Genomic DNA, 25465 nt, shown 5'->3' on the forward strand with positions numbered 1-25465 from the left:
GTCCAAAATAGGAAAATTCATATAGACAGACAGTAAGTTAGTGATTAGTTTTTAGCCAGGGCCTGACAGGAAGGGTAATGAGGAATAACTGCTAACTGGTATGGGATTACTTTTGGTGGTGATGAGATTGTTCTGGAATTAGAGAGTGGTGATTGATGCACAACTTTGTGAATATACTAAAACCCGCTGAATTATATACTTCATTTTTTTAAAATTTATTCCTTTTTTTTGAATTTTTTTAATTTATTTTTTTATACAGCAGGTTCTTATTAGTTATCTATTTTATACATATTAGTGTATACATGTCAATCCCAATCTCCCAATTCATCCCACCACCACCACCACCACCCCCCCACTTCCCCCTTGGTGTCCATACGTTTGTTCTCTGCATCTGTGTCTCTATTTCTGCCTTGCAAACCAGTTCATCTGTCCCATTTTTCTAGATTCCACATATACGCGTTAATATACGATATTTGTTTTTCTCTCTCTGACTTACTTCACTCTGTATGACAGGCTCTAGGTCCATCCATGTCTCTACAAATGGCTCAATTTCATTTCTTTTTATGACTGAGTAATATTCCATTGTATATATGTACCACATCTTCTTTATCCATTCATCTGTTGATGGACACTTAGGTTGCTTCCATGTCCTGGCTATTGTAAATAGAGCTGCAATGAATATTGTGGTACATGACTCTTTCTGAATTATGGTTTTCTCGGGGTATATGCCCAGTAGTGGGATTGCTGGGTTGTATGGTAGTTCTATTTTTCATTTTTTGAGGAACTTCCATACTGTTCTGCATAGTGGCTGTATCAATTTACATTCCCACCAACAGTGCAAGAGGGTTCCCTTTTCTCCACGCCCTCTCCAGCATTTGTAGTTTATAGATTTTCTGATGATGCCCATCCTAACCAGTGTGAGGTGGTACCTCATTGTAGTTTTGATTTGCATTTCTCTAATAATTAGTGATGTTGAGCAGCTTTTCATGTGCTTCTTGGCCATCTGTATGTCTTCTTTGAAGAAATGTCTATTTAGTCTTCTGCCCATTTTTTGATTGAGTTGTTTGTTTTTTTAATATCGAGCTGCATGAGCTGTTTATATATTTTGGAGATTTTGTCCACTGATTCATTTGCAAATATTTTCTCCCATTCTGAGGGTTGTCTTTTCGTCTTGTTTATAGTTTCCTGTGCAAAAGCTTTGAAGTTTCATTAGGTTCCATTTGTTTATTTTTGTTTTTATTTCCATTACTCTGGGAGGTGGGTCAAAAAAGATCTTGCTGTGATTTATGTCAAAGAGTGCTCTTCCCATGTTCTCCTCTAAGAGTTTTATAGTGTCTGGTCTTACATTTAGGTCTTTAATCCATTTTGAGTTTATTTTTGTGTGTGGTGTTAGGAAGTATTCTAATTTCATTCTTTTACATGTAGCTGTCCAGTTTTCTCAGGACCACTATTGATGAGACTGTCTTTTCTCCATTGTATATCCTTGCCTTCTTTGTCATAGATTTGTTGACTGTAGTATATACTTTAAAAGGATGGGCTTTATGATACGTGAATTATATCTCAATAAAGCTTTTATTTAAAAAAAAAAATAAGGAAGACTGGCCACTTTGCTGCAGGAACAGTGAGCTGGAGAGAGGCCTGGAAACAGGGAGCTCAATTTAATAGGTCCGGGAGACCCAGTAAGGGTATGATGATGATGATGATGATCACAGCTATTATTTCCTGTTGAGAGAGCTGGATGAATACATTTTACTTTTATATCATATATTTAGATACCTATTATCTCATTTACTCAGGAATATAGATTATTCCCATTTACAGATGAGGAAGCTGAGGTTCAGAAAGGTTAAGTGACATGATAATGCAGCTGGTAAGGGCAGTGTCACAGGCTGGATCCCACACTCATTCATATACTTTATCAGGGATGAGAAAGGAGGGAATGATTTGAGAGACAAAAATGTCAGCATCAGCATCAGCAAGCAGCTATTGGAGTGGGGCAGGGAAGGGGGAGGAGAGAAGAGCCCACCATGACTGGAGGCTGGTTGTGCTGATGGTGGGCAGTAGTGACATCTAGAACCTAGACAGGGAATATAAAAGGAGGCAAAGGTTTTTGAAAGATAAGTGCTTTACGTTTCTGTCGCCCTTATTACATTTCAAGCACCTGAGAACCGGGGACATTCAATCTGGAAGCCCCTCATTCCCTGTCAAGAGGAGGAATTCGATGAGTGTTGATTTGCTGAGTAATTAGGGGCAAGTCTGTTGGCCTTTCTGTGCCAAGTTTCCCAGATTAGGAGGAATTGCTCACGGTGAATGCTAAATTTCTGTCTATCTCTGAGCTTTTGGGAGTCTGTGATTTTATTTATCTCTAGCTTCTAGCCCTGGGTAGGGGCTAGATAAGCGTCAAAATGTGAAAAGAAAGCTTAGGAAGCTACGCAGCGTTTGCCTCCGACCTATCCTCAGTGCCCCCTAGTGGCCATATCTGGGAACAACAAGCAGAATCATGGAACTGACCTTCAGGCTGAGACAGCAGCCCCACTCCCACCGTCCAAAGGCAGAGGGTCTTCTGGAAAAGGAGTTTCCAGTTCCCTCTCCGAAGGTAACAACTCCCAACCCAAGGCAATGTTCGTAGCATTTACCTAGAGTTGCCCACACACAGCTTAGAGCGAGGCATGCCTCTGCTCTGCACAGCTGGCTGCTAGACACGCTTGCTATTTGCAGGGGATCGGTTACAGAGCCCGTCACCCCTACTCCACTCCCCTCCCTCCAATGGATAACAAAATGTGAGGATGCTCAAGTCCCTCATATAAAATAGAGTAGTACAGTTGGCGCTATGCATCTGCAGATGCAAAACCCATGGATACAGAGGGCCGAACTTACGTTGCCCTGGGTGGCCCCTCCAAGATTTGGGGCCTGGTTATTGTTCCTGTTCTTAGGCAGAGATGGTGGAGTTCCCTGATGCACAGTAGGTATCCAATCTTCACAAAATTAATGCTGAGAATAATGGCCTATGTTTGTGGGTTGGCCTAGCTTAGCCTGGAGCCAGATGATGAGGGTCATGGCTGGCCTCAGGCTGGGGCTGGTATGGGGCTGAGATGCATCAGAAAACAGGCCTTTCCTCCATCCTAAAGGAAATGTCTGTCCTCTAACCTGGGCTCTGTGGCCTGAGGCCTAAGACCTGCTTGGAGCTACAGAATCTAGCCTCTGTTGGCCTCCAGGGCACCTCTTCTCTGCCCTGCCTTCCTCCCCACAGAAAACTCTGGAGAAGCCAGCTCCCTGCCCTTCCACAGGAAGCCCCACTGCAGACCTCTCTACCGCCACCTCTCAGTGGTTCAAATCAGCAGCCTCCCCAATTTGCACTTGCTGCTCTGCCCTTCAACTCCTTCCTGGCAAATTTCTAGTCACCCATTGAGTCCCAACTCAGGCTGGGGCCCCAGATCAATGAGGCACCCCAGGTTGGATCAGGGGCCTCTCCGTCACAGCTCTGACCACCTGCATATCCTCAGCTGTTTCCAGTGTTTGTTTCTGCTCCCACGCAGCCAGCTCACATCTTCTGGCACAGAGGAATGGTCCCTGAGGTGAATGGTAAAGACAGGCATTAGGTAGTGGGAAGTGGGAAAGTCACTTTAGTCTCAGGTAGGGAGGGTTCCCCCAGGTACTTGGTACTCATTGAACTGAATGGAATTAGAACAGAGAGAGGTGGCATGTTGTGAGATCCAGGTGTGGTATGAAATCACTAGAGTGACAGCAGGCCAGGCCTCCCTCTTTGTGGTATAACTGAGGCCAGGGGCAAGGAACATGGTTGAGTGATCCATATGGACCTTTCTAGCTCAGCTATTCTAGGACCTTACAGCAGGACAGTAGCCTTTACCACAGGTGGAAGGCAGCTGTGAAGGGGCTCCAGTGAGCCCTGCCTCCTGGTATTCCCTCTGTGTGTAATCCTCAAGAGTGTGAGCTGGACCTAGTGACTTGCATCTAATGAAGAGAATATGGCAAAAGGGATAGGTTGTCACTTCCAAGATTAGGCTATAGAAGACTGTGGCTTCTGTTTGTACTCTCTCTGGTTCTTCTCGCTTACTCTCTCTGATGCAGCCAGCTGCCACGCTGTGAGCTACTCCACAGAAAGGCCCGTGTGGCAAGGAACTGGGAGTGGCCTCTGGTCAAAGCCAGTGAGGAGGTGAATCCTGCCAACAGCCAAAAGAATGACCTTGGAAGTGGATCCTCCCCTGTCAAGCCTTGGGATGATCGCAGCCCGGCTGATACCTTGATTGCAGCCTTGTGTGAGACCCTGAAGCAGAGGGCCCAGCTAAGCTGTACCTTGATTACTGACCCTCAGAAAGTGGACATTGTTGTTTGCAGCTACTAAGTTCTGTCTTTTTTTTTTTTTGGCTGCGCTGCAGTGGCATGTGGGATCTTAGTTCCCCAACCAGGGATGGAACCCGTGCCCCTTGCACTGGAAGCGCAGAGTCTTAACCACTGGACTGCCAGGGAAGTCCCAACAGCCACTAAGTTTTGCAGTAATTTATTACACAGCAATTAATAACTAATACACCACACAGGGTTATGTGGGCCAAAGAAGCAAGGGGGAGAGGGCTCAGCAGGCAGCCCGGCGGGGGCGGTGGTCTCCCCAAGTGTCAGTGGCAAGATGCAGATGTGGCCCCTGCAATAACTCATAGAGGACACTCATTTTCATTTATTCATTTAGGAATATACAAAAGTCTGAACATGGTATAATGATCTCATCAAGAGAAAACAGAATACACGAAGGACTAGATTTCCTCCCTGGCCCCCTCTCAGAAAGGCACAAATATATGAGGTTTGGGTTCGGGGAACTTCTGTTCTGGACCAATCTGCTGCTCAGAAGGCCAGGTCCCTCTGTAAACAGGAAATGGGACCCCTTCCCCACATCCACTACTGAGGGTGTGGGTTAAGCAAACCGAGGCCACTGAGAAGTATGTGATTTAGGCCAATGCAGGGTCTGTGCTGGGTCCATGTCGTCAGCTCCCTGAGGAAAACCAGCACTCCAACCAGAACGTGGTGGGGCTTGATAATCCAAGAGATGATTAAACTGGACAGCGCCATTCCCCAGCCTGGGATCACCGCCACCTCCATCCTCTCTGGAGGCCAGTCCAGGCTCAGATTTCAGAGACTGGGGCCGTGGGGGGTGGCAGAAAGGAGAATTGAGCTTGAATATTCCAGATGTTGATCCCTGAGCTCTTCAAAACGGGGACCCCTGTTCCCTCTGAGTCTTCCCCTTGGCAGAAGCAGCTGGTCCTGCAGTCAAGCGTGGGGTAGCTGGCCATAGAGGTGTTTGTATTAGAGGAAGCTTCTGGCCCCTCATCCCCCAGGGACAAAGGGCAAAGAATCTAACTGGCCTGAGTCACGAATGGCTGTCCTTCTTCCGCAGTTAACCAGGACTGAGTTTCTCTGTAATTTTGGGAAGCGGAGAAGAGGGGTTGGCTGAGAAGCCATAAAGGCCCAGAGTGGTCAGTCACCACCTAGAGCAGGACAAACTGGAAGTGAAAGAGCTTGAAATATTCACTTTTTCCTTCTTAAAAAAGACCTAACATTGTAATGGTGTAACAAAATTATTATAATTTCTTTTAAATAACCCACAGACACCCATGACGCTTCCACATTTACAGAACAAGAAGCACTAGAGAACTTGGTAGAAAACGATTTGCAGCTGGTTCCTCCCAGAAGCTGGCCCCTGCAGACAGGCTCAGTTCACTTCCAGGACCTCCGTCTCCGGGAGGCCGAACTTGGTCTTGTGCTGGTCAAAGAGCTTCACCAGGGCTTCCACGTACATGGCGTGGTACAGGTCGATGTCCTGCTGGGTCGGGTGCTCCAGCTTGGGGGTAGTGATGGGCTCACCCACTGCAGGGATGGGGCAGAGGCCTCTGGTTAGTCAGTGCCATTCGGCCCACCCTCCCTGGGCATCCACCACAATGCCGATGGTAGCGACCCTGTGCTACTTGCCAGCCACCTGTCAGGAACTGTGCTGAATCTACTCCATTTCAGGTTGCCCTTTTACGGGTGAGAAGACTGGGGCCCAGGGGTATGGGAAGGGACCTGCCCAAGGCCACATAGCCACTAAGCAGCAGGTAGGATCAAGTCCAGCTGTACCCACAGTACTCAGCTGGGAGCTCCTGTGAGAGGTGTGGGATCAGGTAATGGCTTTGCTTTTGCCCTGCTCTGGGCACGTCACTTCACCTCTCTGCGCCTTAGTTTCCTCACCTATCACATGGGGATCCTTCCTTATAGGGCTATGCCACAGCAGTGAAAACCCAGAATCCTAACCACTAGGACACCAGGAAACTCCCCAGTTTTCCATTCTTAAGGTGAGGAGCAAACTCCTTCACACTGTCCACTAGACCCTGTCCCTCTCCAGCCACCCTGTGCATGGAAATGTCCCTGCTGCCTCACAGACATCAGACCTGCTATGGGATTTGTGTATAACAAGAGTCAAGGGTGAGTCTGGGTCGTGTGACCTAAAATGCAGGAAGTTGATCTCTCTGGAAAAAGTACAAAGCAAAACATCTGGCCCTGATAAGAACTCAAAGTATCTATGTGAGCTTTGGCCCCTGAAGTCCATGGCTTGCGGCCTCCATGCTTTATGTGATCTCTAGATTGTGAACCATTAACAGATACACACAGACACACATACTCCTACAATAGATAATTCTTTGCAATCCTCTAAATTGTCTCATATGAACGCAAAACAACACAGCTGGGGGCGAAGTGCAGCCAGTTTTTTTGCTACACTTCTCACAGGCTTCTGCTCCAGTCATATTGATTTGCACCTGTTCCTCAAAAATCTATACAGTCTCGCTGCAGGAACCTCATTTAGGCTATTGTTTCTGACAAAAAGTCTCCTCCTCCCCTCTTTTTCAGGATAATTCCTGTTCAGTTAATAGTGTAAGAGTCACAGGGACTTCCCTGGTGGCGCAGTGGTTAAGAATCTGCCTGCCAATGCAGGGGACATGGGTTCGAGCCCTGGTCCGGGAAGATCCCACATGCCGCAGAGCAGCTAAGCCCGTGCGCCACTGCTACTGAGCTCGTGTGCCACAACTACTGAAGCCCGCGTGCCTATAGCCCATGCTCCACAACAAGAGAAGCCACCATAATGAGAAGCCCATGCACTACAATGAAGAGTAGCCCCCGCTGGCCGCAACTAGAGAAAGCCCGTGCGCAGCAACGAAGACCCAACACAACCAAAAATTAAAAAATAAACTTATAAAAAAAAAAAAGAGTCACCTCCTCCCTGGGGTCCATTATGACCCTCCAGAGCACCCTGCCCATCCTCCTCACACCCCTTATCGGTCTTTGCTGTAAGGGGGTCTTCCCTGATAGACCTGGGCTCTGAAAACACAGAATTGCTGAGTCCTGTTTTCTCATCTAGCACAGCTTAGCTCGTGGTAATGGAACTATCCCCCTATCCCCCTCCCCCAACGATCATTCCCATCAGCACCCAAACAGGTCCACGTCCTCATGGTTCAGAGCATGGACATCAGAGCCAGGGATGGGTTTGAATCCTAACTCTGCCACTAAACTAGCTGCGGCACCCGAGTTCAGGGTCTGGAGGAAGGGGGGCTCACCCACGGTGGTGATGGGCTTGGAGTAGGGCACCAGCCCCCAGGTGTCAGAGGAGAAGAGGCCTCGGCCATGGAAGATGCACGGGGCGAAGCCAATGTACTTCTGGAACGTTTTCTGGACCCATCGGCCCCAGGAGCCCTCCTCAAAGATCACCTGCTTGTACACCTCATTCTCCCCGAAGGAGTAGGTGGGAACCAGGTCGGCTCTGGAAGGGAGAGGCCAGGGTCTGTCATAGCCCAATCACTGGCTTCAGTTCCTCCTGGCAGCCCTAGAGGCCCCAGACACCAGCCAAACTCCCCTCCGTCAGGTGTGTACAAGAATCACCCGGGGAACCCCAAACCACATGTCCCCTCCCTGCCAGATGGGGACAGGCCCTCTGCCCGTTAGTGACTGGGGAGCATGTCAGGGCTTTACAATGTGGCCCTGACCAGGTCACTATAGCCTCACTCAGTTTTCTCAAATGGAAAATGGGGATGGCATCCCTACAGGATTTTGCAGGACAATCAAACGGGACTGTAGAAGTAAATGCACTTTGTCCAGTGAAATGTGCTGAACAGGTGGCTATCCAGAATGTACCCCTAGAAAAGGTCAGAGAAATCCAAGCTGCCTAGCTCCTCTCTGCCTGTCCTCAGGGTTACCCCTCCAAGAAGCCTTCCTTGATATTTCGGGCCACAACATCCTCCTTCCTGGCCTTTCGCTCTCCTAGCTGCATGACACGCTCTGGCCCTGGGGCACAGCGCTGCCTCTGGGCGTGGCTGGCCTCTCAGCCCACCTGCCAGGGCCCAGGAGACCCAGGCTGCACCTTTGCCCGCTCGGCCGCCCAGCCTGAGCTTGGGCAACCCTGGCCTGAACCTCTGGGCTCCAACCTCCCCTTCCCCACAGGATAGCTAACCCCCTTCTCTGCCTTCCTGGGGTCTGGGTTCTGCCTTCAGGAGGCAAGGAGCGGCTGCCCTGGGCTGCAACAGCGCAGAGCTGTTGAGGGGTGTGTGCATGCGTGTGCACACACGTGTTCTGGGAGGCACTCACCCATGGCGCAGGGCCAGTTTCACAAAGCCCTTGCGATTGCGCAGGGTGACTGCGTTCTTGCCAGGCATGGAGCTCAGGGACTCGGCCGCGCCCCCCACCACGATGATGATGGCATTGCCGCTCCCATTCTTTGAAAGCAAGTAGTCTATGGTGTCCTGGTTCACAGGGCAGATGCCTGGGGAGTGGAGGGGTGACACACAGTCAGGGCTGCCCATGGATGTACTCCCTACCCCCTGCACATGGTCAAATATAGACAGAGCCGTGTGCCTGGGTCCCAGACCTAACCCAGCCACTTAGAAGTATGGCCCCACGTAAGCCATTCTTTTCTCTGAGCCTCAGCTTACTTATCTGTAAAGTGGGGACAATGACACAAGGTTGTTTAGGGAATGCATTCATTTGGCAAATGTTCCCTGAGGTCCTAACTGTGTCATGCTGGTGCCAGGTGCTAGGGAATCCCAGTAAGTCAGGCTGGTGGGGATCAAGGTGGGTGGAGAATGAGAGTCATGGACGATGATTAAGTCGTGCAAAGGGCAGCACAGGGGCTGGCGATGCCCAGAAAAGGGGTCAGAGAAGGCTTCCTAGGGAAGATGTTATCCTAGTTGAACCCTGAAGATTGTATGAACAGCTCTCCCACTCAGCCCTGACCCACTGTGCCTCGGCAGGCCACATCTCCAACACAGGACCAGGCACCAGGACACGGTGGGTTGGCTTTCTGGCCAACGGAGTGGCTCAGGCAGGGGCACGCAGAGGTGGATTCTCACCTCCAGACATCAGGTACTCCCGCAGCACTGGCATCCGGAAGTTGCCAGCCAGCGTGGCCAGGTAGGGCCTTATGCCAGGGAACTTCTTGCTCACTTCTGTGGCCTCCGTGCTGAAGTTGCAGAAGGCACCCAGGCCCATGATGCCATGGGGGTGGTATCCAAAGATGTAGTTCCTGGTGGTCAGCAGGTTGTGTGTCTTCACCAGCTGCAGGGAAGACCTCAGGTCAGAGGAAGCTGGCCAGGAGAGGAGTACTGGGGTACACCCAGAGGTAGGGAAGGCACTAGATGTGCCCTGGCCCCTGGAAGCCTGGGCCTGAAGGACTGGACTGACTCTTTCCTCCGACCTCAGACTCTCATCACTGGGGTCTCAGTGCCGGGTACTTGGAAGTCACCATTTGGACTTCGAGTCCCTGGGAAGGGGGTGGGAAACTTTCTCCCTCATTCCCCTTATTTCTCCAGCCGAACACACCAGGTCCTCTTAATTGCACTCTGCCAGCCTCCTGCATTCCCTCCCTCTGGGCCCATCCTCCTCACCACAGCCAGAGTGATTGCTCTAAAACCCCAGTGCAACTCCTGTCACTCTCAGATAAAGAGGGATGTCCAGCTTCCATTGGCATAAAGTCCAAGTCCCTTTCTTTGGCCAGAGAAGGGACAGTGCATCTGGCCTGAATGGAAACCTCCTTCCAGGCAGCCAGACTCAGCTCAGGCTCTGATGCAGGAAGCAGAAGGACAAGCCACAGCCCTTGTGCCAGCCACACTGGGGGCAGGGGAGGTCAGCTGTACAGCTGGAGTAGCTCACCTGCAGTGCTATCAACAAAGCTGTCCTGGGATGCTCTAAAGGATGATTGGCTTCCTGCCCTGGGACTGGTGGCTTGGACGGTGGGTTGGATGGTGCAAAGTTTCCCTAAACCCTGAGCAGCAAGAGGCACCGACCCAGTATTACAGGAAACATGATGGGATGGGGGGTGCTAAGAGGGATGGAGAGGATGGGCATCTTGTTCAGAAAAACATCACTTTTTTTTAGGATTAGAAAACTATTGAATAATCAGAGAATTTTAAAACTATGGGAAAGTAGGAAGAAAATCCAAAGCGCCTGTCACACCTCCATCCAGATAAACCACTCTGACATGTTGAGCTTTTTTTCTACTCAAATAGACACATGTTCTTTTTTAAAAACCACAAAACTGAGGTCATATGGTTGATGTGATTTTTAAATAATTACCTCCCAGGCATATCATAGCTATTTTTCCTTATCAGAATCCCTCAGTAACATGTCTTCTCAAGGCTATGCTACATGGAATAGAATTGTAATCAAACCCTGACTGATGGGCCTTTAAAAAGCTTCTAAAATTTCCCTCAGAAATAATGCTTCCATAAATACCTTATTTTAGTCCTCATGTCTGCTTGCATTCTTGAGACAAACATCAAGAAAGACAGTTTCCGGGTCAAAGGGTATGACCGTTTTGGTCCGGCGGGCTGCCCTGCCTCTGGAGAAGTGGCACTGATGACATTCCCACCTGCAGTGCTTCAAGGTTCCCCCTGCCCTGCGCTGGTGCCAGCTGGAGCAGAGCCCCTGGCCACCGGCAGAATGTCAAGAGCCTGGGTTTTCTATGACGCAAGATTTGGGAACTCCCTGACTGAGGGGAGAACCTCGCACTCAGTTTGGGGGTGTGGGGTGCTGGTGGTTGGCCTCCAGGAAACTGAAATCTGAATCTTCAGGTGATGGAGGCCAGAAGGGGAGGGGAGTGCGGGTGGCTGGCACCCCTCCCAGCTCTGTAACTGCCAGTACGTGTGACTGTGAGGAAGACCCCCTGTGTCGTACCCTGCTGCTTGGGGCATTTGTACTCTTTCTCCCGTTCTGCCTTTGGCGAGCAGATTAAAGCTGCTCAAAACCCCAAGTAATCCTTAGCTGCCCACCACATAAATGGGGAAGAGCAGCAGCTGAATCCACGGCCAGTGAGGTGGGGCAAGCCCAGCTCTACATGAGCTTCGAGAGGTGTTTGTTCTGAGGTTTTGCCGCAGAGAGCAGGTCTGCCCTACCGCATTAGCTCTCGGGAAAGCCAGAAGGAAAAAGCACCTTGTCCCGGTTTCCATGGGCGAGGAAGGCACTGAGGTGAGAGCGGAGGCAGCCAGTACCACGTTGGAAACTTGCTCCTGAGCTGATGGCTGGGCCTGGGAGCCCCCAGCACAGAATGGGGTGGAAGACCCCTGATGTGGGCCATTCCTTTGATTACAAGGTAGAGACTAAGACCTAGAGAAAGGAGTTGCTGCTTCCCCGGAGGTCACAGCAAATCATCCTCCACCTCTAGACTAAGCCACCCAGCTGTGCTTTTCCCTGGACCTGGGATACAGATGGGCCAGCTGGTGGAACCCTAGCTAGCTCCTTAAATCATTTCCTCCCTCCCCCAAGCCTCTATCCGGTGGGACATTGGTTAAATGAGGTGCCGTGGGGCACAGTGCAGGTTGATGGCCCTTGGTGCAGCACCCAGAAAAGTACGGGCCTCTGATACGGCTTTGATCTGTCTTCATGCCACACTCCCCTCGCCATGGGTGGACAGAGTGTCCATTCAGGAGGGAGGAGGGAGGCCACTGCTGATGAAGGCTCTGTTGACATACCTGCTCTCGTGTCCCCTGACTGTTTACCCATGGCAAAGTCTCAGCCCGAGGGGTTGCCCAGGTCAGGCCCGCTGGCTGACATGAGCCTGGGACACATTCCTGGCAAGTTGCCCCTCCCACCCTGCCTCCCCGGGCAGGTAGGGTGTTCAGATAGCCTTGTCCCAGCCTGGCACCATACAGAGGAGGAAACTCAGAACCAGAGAGGAACGAAGACTCGCCTAAGCTTACACAGCAGGGCACCACGGCAGGGGAACAAAGGAATGAGAACACAGGCCCTGAAGCAGACACAGCCTTGGTTTCTACACCAGCCCTGCTACTGACTTGCTTTGTGACCTTGGGACAGTCCCTCCTCTCTGGGCCTCAGTAGGTCCATCTGTGAAATGAGGCAGATGGACAGATAGGTGACTGTAAGCTCAGAGAGTGTTTCCTACTCTCTTCTCCAAAGATCCTGCCCATCTCTCAAGGAGAGGTGACCCGGGCACTGCCCACTCCTCTTCCAGGTAGCTGGTGGTCCTGGTGGCTGCTGTTAACACATGAGCCCCACCTCTGCTGGGAGAAGGGATGCTCTCTGGGCCAGCTGAGCTGCTCTGGTGGCAAAGAGCAAACAGCTTCACCAATAAGGGAGTGGGGAGGGGTGGGTGGGCACAGTTAGAAATCATTACCCAACCATTGGCAAGAGGCTGGGAAAAGCGGGTGGGGCAGGAGGGTCATACATGACTCCACAGAGCATCAGCCCTGACATCAGGTCACTAAGGCCAAACCCTCCATGCACAGAAGAGGAGCCTGAGGCCCCAAGGGCAGGGGCTTGGCCAAGGTCAACCAGCAGGCAACAGCAGAGCCCAGGTTGAGGCATAATGCCTCAGGCCCAGCTTGGCTTTGGTCCTGGTGCCTAGGGGCCCTCCCAGGGCCAGCTCACACGTGTCATGTGGCTCCAACTCCCAGCTGTCTTCTTGGAACAGAGGTGAGATAAGGGACACGGGGTTTTGTTTTGGTTCTTTGGGAAGGGCAGAGATCAGTGGGGAAGGGTACCTGTCTGTCCCAGCACTGACCAACGGTCATCAGGTCATCCTGTTCTGGATGGGGGGAGCTATTGGCCTTGAAGAGGTTTCCTGAGGGGCAGGCCACTCTGGGGCCTGGCCCCCAAGGTAAGGGCCCTGGCAGAGAGAAAGGGTACATAATCCCTCACATCCAACCATAATTTACCACTTTTTATCATATGAACAGCTCCATTTTACAGATGAGGGTAATGAGGCTCAGTGAGCTTGAGAAAGCATGCCCACGGTCCCATGGGCAGAAAGTGACAGAGTCTACCAAGATCCATTAGAGGGTGAGCCCAGCCAAGGGCAGGGACCAGGGCTGACTCTTCTGTGTCCCCATGCCCTGCAGGAGCCCAGCAGTACACGGGGAGCAACAGTGCTGGCCAGTGAATAGAGTGACAGGGCAGGACCTCAACCCAGGTCTCCAACAGCAAAGCAGAGGGAGGAAGACCCATGCAGTGGGGCTCAATCCAGTGGGGAAATCTGGGATTGGATCTCTCGCAGAGAAACAGGCAGTAGGGATCCAGTGGGAAAGAACCTGGGGCCTGGATTCTAGTACTAGCCCTGGCATGGAGTCGCTGTGCAATTCGGACCAGTCCTTGTCCCTCTTTGGGACTCAGTTTCCTCACCTCCAAAATGAGAGGGTTGGGTCCTATGATGCAACACCCTCCCAGCAACAACCGCCTTGGATTCCTTGCAGCCAGAGAGATGGGGTCAGGGAAAGGGAGGAGCAGGGATCCTGACCCCAAAGGTCCTGGGAAAACTGGGATCAGGCTGGAATGGGCAGAGGGAGCTGGTCCTGTGAGTGCAGCGGAGAAATGTAGGGTTACCTGGCCACCTCCCCCAGGCAGCATGCCAGGATGTCTCAGTTGCTGACTCACAACAGCAAACATACACCACCCTGCGTCATTCACACTTCCGCACACACACACGCTGCCTCCACTTTCAAAATTTAGTCCGGTGGGATCCAATCCCAGATTTCCCCACCGATTTCTGCCGGGCTACCTCAGCAGCTAGGGTGTGCCGGGGCTGGGGTGCTGAGTGAGCTGGCTAGGCAGGTCTTTCCCCTGCAGGGAAAACCTTCAGGATTCTGCCAGAGTTACCCACAATCCACCAGCGTCACCAACATGCACCAGGGCCCAGATGCCTCTGCCCTGCAAACCTAGCTCGTAGACCACCAGCAGGAGGTCTGATAGAATGTAACTGAAAGCCAGACCAAGCCACTTTTTATCTTGTCAGGACCTTGAGTTTGGCCCCAGAGAAGACAGGTGCTCAGAAAACCAGTATGGGGGACCCAGAGCAGCTAGTGGTGCAGGAGGAAGGAAACCCAGAGATCAACTTGGTCTAAACCAGCTTCATATGGGGAGACTACACCCTGGCTTCACCCAGGGTCAGACTGCACTGCTTTTCCTGCCTCCGTCCTCCAAGCCTGAGGGAAGCCTGAGGATTCGTCCAAGCTTGTTTCCTACAGCTCTGCTGCATAGGGATGCAGCATGCTGTGGTGGGAAGAACCCAGACTTTGAGGCAAGACAGCAACTGGAATCTTGGCTCAACCCCCTATTAGCCTCATTCTGTTGTGCTACTTTCTGACCTTCAGTTTCCTCTTCTGTGAAAATGGGATAAAATTAATACCCGCCTTACAGGGTACTGTGAGGGTTAAAGGACAGACTCCTTGGGGAAAAGTGCTGGCTCCTAGAAGCCTCCCAATAAATGGAGATCCTCCCTCTCCACTCCACCTCCTCACCATCTGCCACATCCCAGGCTTCTTCTCAAACTCAGGTGCTCTCATTGTTTTCCCTGACCCTTCAGTGCTACTTAGCTTCAGGACGGAGTTCCAGCAGCAGTGCCTCCAGAAGCCTTCCCCAAGCACTTCTGCAATTAGGGCCTCACTCTCCATTCAGCGCCCACCAAATTTTCTGGGCCCTAATTCCCATGGCCAGGACCCTCAGTGACCTACCCATGACTGACTGAGGGAAGTGATATTTCTGTAAGAGCTTCAGAAGGAAAGAAAGCCCTTCACACCTTTTGCTATCCTTGGTTCAGCCCAGATGAACTTGGACTACCTTAGTAGTATTGCTCCTGATAAATCATTTCCTTTTTTTTTTTTTGGTTGTGCCTTGTGGCTTGTGGGATCTTAGTGCCTGACCAGGGATTGAACCCAGGCCACAGCAGTGAAAGTGCTGAGTCCTAACCACTGGACCACCAGGGAATTCCCAATCACTTCCATTTTAAGTTATGACTTTAATATTCACTGAAAGGCAGACAAGCAATGGCCATAATATCTGCTATTATACCTGCTCCTTACATCACCCAGGATCTCAGTATCTGAAACACCTTTTAGATCCAAATGCTAGAACAACTCTTGTTTCCCCAAGGAATAAACAAACTTCTTCCTTTCTCAAAATGAGGACCAATAACGATCATGTTTCCCTTTTTGCCTTGGCTGCCAGGAAGCTCAGAGGTGACCATGAAGCTCAACCACTGCAACTCTGTTGACCCTTATGGGTGAAATACTTGTATATTTTCCCCAAAGTCCTGATTTTCCTTTTTACCTGTTATAGCATTATACGTATCCTAAATTGCCTCAAATCCTGCATAAAGTGGGGTAGAGTATCAACAGATGCTCAGAGTGGGAGATGTCACATGGTTCAACCCAGCACATCTGGTCACTGTGCATGGGTGGGTTAAGGCTTGAAGTCAGATTTCCCATCCATTCCCACCCTCCCAAGATAACACCCACAAGTCTTTACCTGGATGGGAAAGTAGTCTCGAAAGTAGCGCCACACAGCCCAGTTTCGGACCCACTGTGACCTCCTGCCACCTTCCAGGGAAAAAAATACAGTGTTGGGAAGGAGTAGGAGTGGGAGAGAGTGATGTTCAGGCAGAGCCAGTGTGAACCCCTGAGCTAGGGGACCAGCGCCCTATACAGCATTCTCCTCCCTCCCCCTGGGCCCCTTTCCAAGTTCATTCCCTCACGTTTTGGAAACCCTGGATTGAGCGTGAGCTCCCGTGAGGACCACTATGTGACCTCACAGCCACTATTAACCTCCCCCCTCGCCCCCCATCCAGAACCACAGCCTGGCTTAGCCCAACGCTATTCACATAGTAGGTGCTAAGCAAAAAAGGGGCAGCACCCATGACGAGGAACTTCAGCTTGTGCAGGAGGGAGTGTCCCGAGGGCGAGGGGGTGGGGCAGGGTGACTTGTGCTCTTACCTTTCTTGGGAGTGTTCCAGTCAAACACCAGCCAGGTGAAGTAGAGCACGGCAACGAGCCAGCAATCGGTGCAGAACGTGTACATGAGGATGACGCTGCAGGCCACTCCTGGGGGGAGGCAGAAGGCTCCCCGTCAGGCCTGTCCTCCCTGGGTGGGCTTCAGTCCCCTCTGGGCAGGGGGTCACCAAGTGATTGAGTGTTTACCATGGCACTAAGCTAGGCACAGCTGGGGCCCTGGGCAGAGGGGGCCCACAGCCACGGCGGGGGCGGGGCGGGGGGGCAGGGGAGGAGCCGGCTCGCGGGGACTTGAGCCTCATCTCCTAGGCTCTGATGGGCTGTCCCGGCATCGAGGGGCACGTGGGCTCCATGTTGTCTGGGCAGCAGTGCCAGAGGTGGTGGATGTCTTGTGAAGCTGTCCTTAGAGCTGTTCTTTCTGCCCCTCCTGGCATGTTCTCCCCACCTGAGTGCCCAGCATAGTGACTGTGGACGAAGGGAGGGACCTGCCAAGTGCCTCTATGTCTCAGGACTTGGGCCGAGTCACCGTCTCAAGTGTGGGGCAGCGTGACTTTTACCCCATTTTAGAGATAACACTGAGGCTCTAGGGGGAGGTAACTTGCCCAAGGTCACCCAGCAGAAATGAGGCAGAGCCAGGATTCAAACTCAAGTCTGGGGGGCTTCCCTGGTGGCGCAGTGGTTGAGAATCTGCCTGCCAATGCAGGGGACACGGGTTCGAGCCCTGGTCTGGGAAGATCCCACATGCCGCGGAGCAACTAGGCCCGTGAGCCACAACTACTGAGCCTGCGCGTCTGGAGCCTGTGCTCCGCAACAAGAGAGGCCGCGACAGTGAGAGGCCCGCGCACCGCGATGAAGAGTGGCCCCCGCTTGCCGCAACTAGAGAAAGCCCTCGCACAGAAACGAAGACCCAACACAGCCAAAAATAAATAAATAAATAAATATTTAAAATAGTGTGAAAAAAAAAACAAGAAACAAAAAACTTTCCTTTAAAAAAAACAAAAAAACAAAAAACAAAAAAAACTCAAGTCTGACTATTAAGTCCAAAATCTGTACCAGGCTTTAGAGATTCACTAAAACTTAGAAGCCCCAGACTGCCACTGAAGGGACCTGGGAGAGTGGGATTCCTGCCCCAGGAGGAGGGCTGGCCCCCTTCCAATATAACCAAGCACCAGGCAGCCCTAGGCCAAAGCCCAGAGCCCATCAGTCCCTCTCTCAAAACCCCCAGCGGGACACTTGAAGACTCCCTGGGGCCAGCTTCCAGTGGTCCCTTTATTCTGGGCCTGCCGGCCATAAGGTTGAATAACCTGGCACAGAAAGCCCTCATCAGAGCTTCTATCCTTCCAATTTTTACCGAGCCTTCAAGGCTAAGCTCAGACCTCACCTCAGGAACTGTTCTCCAGTATCATACTATCCTCCCACACGGACCTCTCATCTCTGAATTCTCCACACTAGGGGGGCCACATCTTCTTTGCCCGCTGTCACTTAGCACAGGACCAGGGGCAACAGGTACTCATGCTTGGGAAAAGCATGGCCTCCGTCCAGCATCCCCTCCACTGCCTAGGAAGGGAAGCCAACCCTGGTTGCACACCCTCTGGTGGGCGCTGCACTAGTCACAGGTGCTCTAGGGCTGCCTGGCTTTGGATTCCATGCTCTCTTCTTCCCACCGTGCTCAGCCTCCTCTGGTTTCCCGAGGGAGGGGGGAGGGCCGGACACAGACACTCTATGAGGCTAAGGGCAGGAAAATGGTGGTCCCTTGTCATCCACAACACGGTCCTGTTCTAAGCCTCTGAGCTAGTCTCTCCCCAAGGTAGCTAAAAGTGGTACAACTATCTTGGGAGAGGCAGTGAACAGAGAGTGGCCAGGTGTCCAGTTTTTCAGGACCAGCTTAGGAGTGTGACGTCACAGATAGGGAAGGTGAGTCTCTAGGGAAGCATTTGCAGCCTGTAAAACCCTGTTAAAGGCAAACTGTGAAGTACTTGAGGCAGCTTGGTGGATGGCTATGACTAAGTTAAGACCACTTACAAAGTCACTCACATTGTTGAGCAGCTTGCCTCTGGTCCCCATTCTTAGGCCTAGAAAAGGGGTCACAAGCCCCCTAGACTCCACAGGTATCCAAGTGCCTTCAGCAGCTAGATGGATGCTCCAGGTGGGCCTGGGCAGGGCCATGAGGTTCAGGCTAGGGTCTGAGCAGCCTGGAAACCTAGCTGCCATCAAACGCCTAACTCTGGCTGAGGGGTAGCGGGATCAGAGGGGGCAGAGCCCCAGGCTGCACTGCCCAGACGTCTGGGCTCTCTGGGAAGGTGGGAGTCCCTACCCACTGTCCTCACTCTGGTGCTAAGGCAGCCTGGGAGGAGGAAAGAGAACAGATGGAGAGTCCAGAGACTGCATTCTAGTTCTGGACTTCCTCAGCTGGGGGGCCCCGCTCCCTCTCACCCCTGTGTGTCCACAGCCCCTATCATCTGGCTCATCGTTATCTGCGTCCCCCATTAGACTCCTTCCAGCAGACGGCCCTTCAGCCCCTGAGCTCCTTGGGAGCTGGAACCAGGTCAGATGAACATCTCCAGCCCTAGCAACCAACACAGGAAAGGTTTATTGAGCAAAAATGAATTAAACCCACCAAACAACCTGCCTTTCTCAGAGTCTAATCCCAGTCCTCTGAACAGTGGGCTCCCTGATCTACCCCTGGGTCATGCGGCTGCAGCAGGAACCAGCCCCCCTGGGGCCAGGAGATGCAAACAACTTCTGGCTCCACATGCAGAAGGTTCAGGACCCACCTTTACAATCACCCCACCCCACACATCATGGTCAAGCTCGTGATTCAAAACTCTGCTCCCCAAGGCCCGTTAGCGGGCAGCCTATGGCTGCTCACTGCAGGGACGCAGCAGTGGAGCCCAGGAAGAGCATGGACACGCTCTTCCATGAAGCCGGGGCCCTGCCGCTCACTGGCCACGGCCCATCCCTGAGCCTCGATTTCCAACAGGGTATTGGGAGGACGACATGAGATAGTGTGTGAAGAGGACTTAACACAAAGATAAGTGTCCAACCTGGAGATCCATGGGCTTGGATGGGGAAAAAAACCCAACATCTTAATTTTCACCCATCTCTTATAGAAATTTAATGTTTCCTTCACTTATGAATGTACCAGACCACAGCAGTCTTAGCAGCAGCCCCTGGAGGCAGTGACGCCAATAGAAACCAAAAATGTTTCCGTATCACATTTATGGCAGTTGGGGATATTTTGAAAAATCATTTATTCTCATCACTAAAGAATTATAGTGGGATTTCCCTGGTGGCACAGTGGTTAAGAATCCGCCTGCCAATGCAGGGGACACAGGTTCGGTCCCTGGTCCAGGAAGATCCCACGTGCCGCGGAGCAACTAAGCCCGTGCGCCACAACTACTGAGCCTGCCCTCTAGAGCCCGCACTCTAGAGCCCGCGAGCCACAACTACTGAGCCCGTGTGCCACAACTACTGAAGCCCACGTGCCTGGAGCCCGTGCTCCGCAACAAAGACAAGCCACCGCCATGAGAGGCCCGCGCACCGCAATGAAGAGTAGCCCCTATTCACCACAACTGGAGAAAGCCTGCGCACAGCAACAAAGACCCAACGCAGCTAAAAAAAAAAAAAAGAATTATAGTAATGATTATGCCTGCTGCTAGATCTTTTTATTTAACGTAATAACAAAAAAGAATGTGTCACTATATGTGGAATTCGATGTCTTAATGTGTACATATTTATATTTTAATACCATTGATTTCCTTTGAAATCCAGTGTACTTTGTAGTACACGTTTAAAAACTCTGAATAAGGTTTATAGTCTTTACCAGAATACCAGAGGGATCCGTGGCACAAAAAATGGAGGAGAGTCACTTTGTTCGAGAGGGAGGCCCATGGGGCCACAGCAGCCTTTGCAACTCCAGGCGAGTGCCTGCCAGTAGATTTGGGTGGCAGCGGGAGCGAGTGGCCAGGGCTGCTCAGGACAATAATTAGCAGCAGCTCAGCACACCTGCCCAACCAAGCAGGCCTGGCTCCCACCTACACAAGGGCTCGGGAAGATGCTGGGCCGGTCTCCGGGCTGTGGTTAGGCTTGATGGATTATTAACCTACAGCTTGGGGCCAGTCCCTGCCGCATGATGCATGGGTTGAGGTTCTACCAGCTGCTCAGCTCCCCATCAGCCAAGCTCTGACTCACTAAGACAGTGGGATAGTGGTGGCTTCTGGGTGCACATGGGGACTAAGGGAGCTGGTACAGCAGACTAGGCAGGGGCCTGGAGGCTGGAGTCCATGGGGTCTTGTTCTGGTCCCATTACTTCCTTCTCATGTGATTCTGGGCTAGGCTCTTCCCTCACTGGATCCCTGCTTCTTATCTGAAAATGGAGGGGTTACACGGTGCTCTCTACTCCGGGATTCTAAAAATTGGCCAAGCAGGCCAAGTTGGAGGTTTGAGCCCTCAGGGAGCCAGTTTAATTTGCTCTGTTCCCTAGACCAGTGTTTCTTTATCTTGTTGAGGCCCATATGCCTCTGCAAAAATCTGAGGACAGTAATTGTCCTTCACCCCAGAAAAATGTGAACATACATTCACATATAATTTTGCGCCTAATTTTAGGGGTTCACGGAACGCCCTAAAGCCCGCTCTTGGGCCTCAAGGTGAAGACTGGCTATTTCAGACCAGGTCCACTAATTCCGGACTCCCTGGTGAGTGCTCTGGGCTTCTGCTTAATCCTTCACTCTGCCTCTGAATGAGCTTCACCATCTCGGAGAGTCACGGAACCTCTGTGAGTCCCTATTTCCTCAGCTGTGAAGTGGGAAGTCAAGGAAAGACAGACACATCAAGTGCCTGGTCCACTGAGGGGGCTCTATAAATAGCAACCCCCGTCCCATCCCTCTGCCCTGCCAAGGGAGGGAGGGGCAGCTGCTGCCCTGGAAATGTGGTCTCAGAGGCCCCCATGCCTGCTGGGAGGACGCGGCTCAGCACTGACACGGTAATTCCTGGTGATCCCCATTGGCCTGAACGATCCTGAAGGGTGGGCTGCCCCGAGAGACTCACTCACAGGCTCTGGAATGTACTCTACAATGCTCGGCAGCAGGTTTGTCTGCCCTGAGGTGCTGGGGAAGTCACTTATTATGCTGAGGACACTGGGGCCTGGGGAAGAGGAGAGGCTGCTGGGAGAGCAGGGCCTGGCCCAGGCCAGGGGCCCTTTCCTCCTCCTGGACAACCTACGGTACCCTGACCCCGGTCTGGATGGCAACCCAGGGGACGGGGGCACCAACCTGGACCTGCAGGAGAAGCAACCAAAGCACTGACGTGGGAGGTGTCGAGAGAGAGAAGGAGAAGCCTTGAACGGGCTGCAGGAAGCAGCTGGGGACCGTGTTCAGCAGAGGGTGGCTGAGGCCTGGGAGGGGGCTCTGAGGGCGCTTCCCAACAGCAGCTCCCTACACTGGGGGCCCACCACGCCCTGGCCCCATGCGACACGTGAGACAGTGTTTTCCTCACATTCAAAATGAGGAAACTGACTTTCAGGGAGTTCAAGGAACCTGTGTAAAGTCATAGAGCTTGTTTGTGGTGGAGTCAGGACTCAATCCCAGGACCACACCACCCTAAGGCAAAGCAACATACCTGTGGGAAAATGTCTGCTGGGAGGCAGGGCAGCATGTGGGAACAGCACACACTTTGGGGGTCCTATAGACCTGGACCCAAATTTGTGTGACTTCGAACAAGTTACTTACCTTCTCTGAGACTTGGGCTTTCTATCTATAAAATGGGAAGCATACCACCACCTCCCAGTGAATCTTGGTGAGTCCTCATGCATACCTGGGGTAGAGCACTTGATCGGGGACCCAAAAGGTGGTAGGTGGGAGGATGCTTTTACCCCTCACCTCTCCAACATCTGTTGGGGAGGTGGCCCCTGCCTGCCCTCACCCTCTAAGCCCCGGCTTACCCAGCATGAGGAAAGACAGGACCCACTGGAGTACCGAGATGACCTGTAGCTGCTTTTCCACCTTGGACCTATTGAGCCAAGTGATGGAGAAGAGGTCCTGGAGGGCGGAGAGGATGCTGGAGCCAGTGCCTGCGACAGAAAAGAGATGTCAGCCTGTCTACCCTTCCCTCCAGCCTCAGAGTCCCCATCACCAAGTTATCTCCCACAGACACCTTCCTAGACACGAGAGGAGCACGGGCCAACACATCAGACAGATCTGGGCTCACATCCCAGCCCTGCCACACAACAGTTTTGTATTGATAATTCTGGGCTGTTCACATGCTTCGCTTCCCTGTGCCTCAGTTTCTATATATACCCAGCGGGAATGATGTCCCCCCTCAAAGGATCATTTTGGAGAACAAACAGGGTATCCAAAGAGGCTAGGGGGAGGCTTGCCATAGTTGCCAGCTTTCTTCCCTCCCCTTCACCCCAATCAAACTCCTGTCTTTATCCTTTATCTGGATCTAGTACAAATATTTAATCTTTGCTCTCTGTGTCTGTGAGGCCAAGGACAGAGGGCCAACATCCAACCTGCAATGTTTTTTTCCTCCAAGTGTACTTTGCGCACCCCCAATCCTTGACCCACTCCCCACCCCTGTATCTCCAGGACTAATACCCTTTCCCAGTGAGCTGAGCCCTCCTGCCCCACCATCAACACCACCGATACCACCTTCAGAGGGATTCACACTTTGCGCTTCATCTCAGCGCCCAAAGCTTGGGGCCCAGAGAGGAACCAGCCAGGAACCTCTGCTTCCAATGGCCAGTGAGCTTCGGGACACTGAGGGCTGCAATTCTGTTTGCTACCAAGCAAGTGCCAAGCCTGTAAGTTAGGACAAGATGTGCCCAGTTAATTGGCTCTGTGGCCGTGGCCCCAGGATGACGCCCTGGACTCCAGCGGCTGATGGGCAGAGGGACCGGAAAGCCTGGTGATTGCAGGAGAGGCAGCGCTGGGGAAGAGCATGGGCGAGGCTCCTGACATACCCCATTCCTTCCGGCAGCCGGACCAAAGGAGTGCCCCGCTTCAAACCTCCACATGTGCTGAGCCCCAACTGCACGCCCTTTGCTAAGCACATCTTCACCGAGTGCCTACATACCGTGTGCTGGTCAAACACATTCCTTCACACGACCCACTCTGCCAGGCCCCCCGCTGAGTCACAATCTTGTCCTTGAGGGTCTCGTGACCTTTCACCCTGGCCTACTGCGGAAGTGGGAGGGCGAGCGGTATAAGGGCTTACACTCAAGCCCTTGTGTTTCTTCAAAATCTGTATTTCAACAAGGTTACAGCAGAGATTAGAAAGGGACACGACCCTCATCTGCCGAAAGTTAACAATTACTTTGACTTTCGGGAGGCATGTAAATAACACCAGGCCTCAAGGCAGACACATCAGTCCTGCCCCCTTCACCTGGTCTAACGGAGCAGAGGGAGGGGGCTCGGCATGGCAGAAGAGTCAGATCCCAGCGCAAACCGTGGTTCCACTCACTATGCGACTTCAGGCAAGACCTCGAGGGCGCACAGCCACACCCCCAGGGCATGGCGCACACCGGGTGCCCAGTAGCATCTACCGCTCCACAGGACACCTGGGGCGGAGGTGGTAGTATGTGAACCCACCGAAGCAAATGAATAGGCTGGGCTACACAGGCATGCCAGGGGTTTAGCACATAACTGCTCCTTTGCCCTCTACGTAAATATCCTACCATCACAGCCGTTTCTACCTTCACACTTTTCCAACACCCCATCCTGGAGCCCGAGGGCCCTCTGGGGTCGTCTGGTACAGCCCAACTGAACATTTGGGGAGGCTGAGGACAGGAGCACTGACTTGTCTAGGGTTACCTAGCCAGGGCCAGAACCCAGGATTCCCGTCCCCTGCTCAGGGTACAGCAGGCCCAAGGGTGGCCTGTGCTCAGAAGTGGGGAGAGTGTACTGGGTGAGTACAGGCGGGAGGGAAGTGAGGCCAAGCATAGGCCTGAACCCCAATCCAAGGGCCGGCCTGCCAAGTCATTCCCTAGCCACTGGGAATGTGCGGGATGAAGGGAAGCAGGGGCCATGGTAGGCGAGTCCCTGCCCTGGGTCTGGGGCAGGCTGGTTGCCTTGGTTGCAGAGAGGATAGAATGTTCTCCAGCACCTTCCTACTCAGAGTCTGGTCTCGGAGCTGTTTAGAAATGCAGGGCCCCAGCCTGGATCTACTGAACCAAAATCTGCATTTTAACAGGACACTCAGTCCAAAGTCTTAGGTAGGGTAAGCTTGGGGTGGGAGGCATGCAGGGAGGAGCTGGGGGCCTCCACCTTCTACTGGGCAGGGGAGAAAAGGTGATGGAAGGAAAGGCATCAGACATTGTCTCATCTGACCACTTCCTACCGCAAACAGGACCCCGAAGAGTGCTTGAGGAATGTTTGAGGAGTGCTCAGAGAAAGGGCTCCCTGTCTAGCCCCTGCCTTTGGGTCAGGACCAACCAACTGGTCACACTCACTACATGGAGCTCTCCTGCTTTGGAGGTGGGGTAGGCACAGTAAGTCCATATTGGTGACATATCCCCCACTGAAACAACTGAAAAATTCTTCCTTGTTTCCTAATCCAAATCCGTCTGCTATTACAGGTCTCTCACAATTAGATAAAGTCAGGGTGCAGGAAATGTAGACTGTCTTATTCAACCGTCACCCTATTATCCACACAGAAGAAGAAGGCCTGAAGGGCTCCCACAAGCCCCAGGGCAGGTTGGCCAGAGCTAGGCCTTTCCCACACTCCCCAGTCTGTCCTCCCTGCCTCGGCCCAACTACCGCCCACAGCCCGCTCTGCAACCAACTAGGAAATGCAAAGTCCACTGAGGAGTGGCAGGTGTTCCTGTGGGCAGCACAGTGAGGGGGCTGCCTGGAGGGGGAGGCCAGGAGGGTGTTGCCACTCTGTGTCCCTCAGGCCTGGGCCCACTCGGCTGCCTCCTGGCCAGACCATCCCGACCTGGCTGACCACAGAGCCCAGCCCTGGGAGCCGGCCTGTCCAGGATGCTGAACCACAGGCCCAGTGGAAGCCCCCTGTGGATCTAAGAAATATCCAGTCATTGCTCCCCTGCCTAGAAAGCCGCTCCTTGCCTTGCCCACCTGATGACCCCCGACAATGAGATAAGGCAGCTCGTCCTTCAGAACCCAAACAGGCGAGCCTTTGGAGAGAGGTCACCTTTCCTTCTCTGGGATTATCAGCTCTAAGGCCCATGCAAGCGTGGAACCCTCTAG

The 25465-nt window shown here is 52.5% G+C and overlaps 1 protein-coding gene across 3 annotated transcripts in view; it reads right to left on the minus strand.

The window, feature by feature from the left end:
• Positions 1-1520: 1520 nt before the first annotated feature.
• Positions 1521-25465, minus strand: part of DGAT2 (diacylglycerol O-acyltransferase 2) — a 35619-nt gene continuing 11674 nt past the window's right edge. Inside the window, exons 2-9 of one of the 3 annotated variants that reach the window (XR_005020964.1) lie at positions 22201-22329; positions 16248-16355; positions 15784-15854; positions 9381-9585; positions 8620-8794; positions 7596-7798; positions 2878-3570; positions 1521-2077 (exon numbers count right to left, since the gene is read on the minus strand). Coding sequence is in view for 2 of the 3 variants with exons in the window: in XM_036861397.1 (XP_036717292.1) it covers positions 5720-5874; positions 7596-7798; positions 8620-8794; positions 9381-9585; positions 15784-15854; positions 16248-16355; positions 22201-22329 (1046 nt within the window). In the remaining variant the exon portion in view is untranslated. Of the gene's footprint in view, positions 2078-2762; positions 3571-4503; positions 5875-7595; positions 7799-8619; positions 8795-9380; positions 9586-15783; positions 15855-16247; positions 16356-22200; positions 22330-25465 lie in introns of those variants that run through there. The other 2 variants (XM_036861398.1, XM_036861397.1) reach the window with 2 other exon arrangements.

Source organism: Balaenoptera musculus, chromosome 8 (assembly GCF_009873245.2).
Source record: "Balaenoptera musculus isolate JJ_BM4_2016_0621 chromosome 8, mBalMus1.pri.v3, whole genome shotgun sequence".
Taxonomy (NCBI): Eukaryota; Metazoa; Chordata; class Mammalia; order Artiodactyla; family Balaenopteridae; genus Balaenoptera; species Balaenoptera musculus.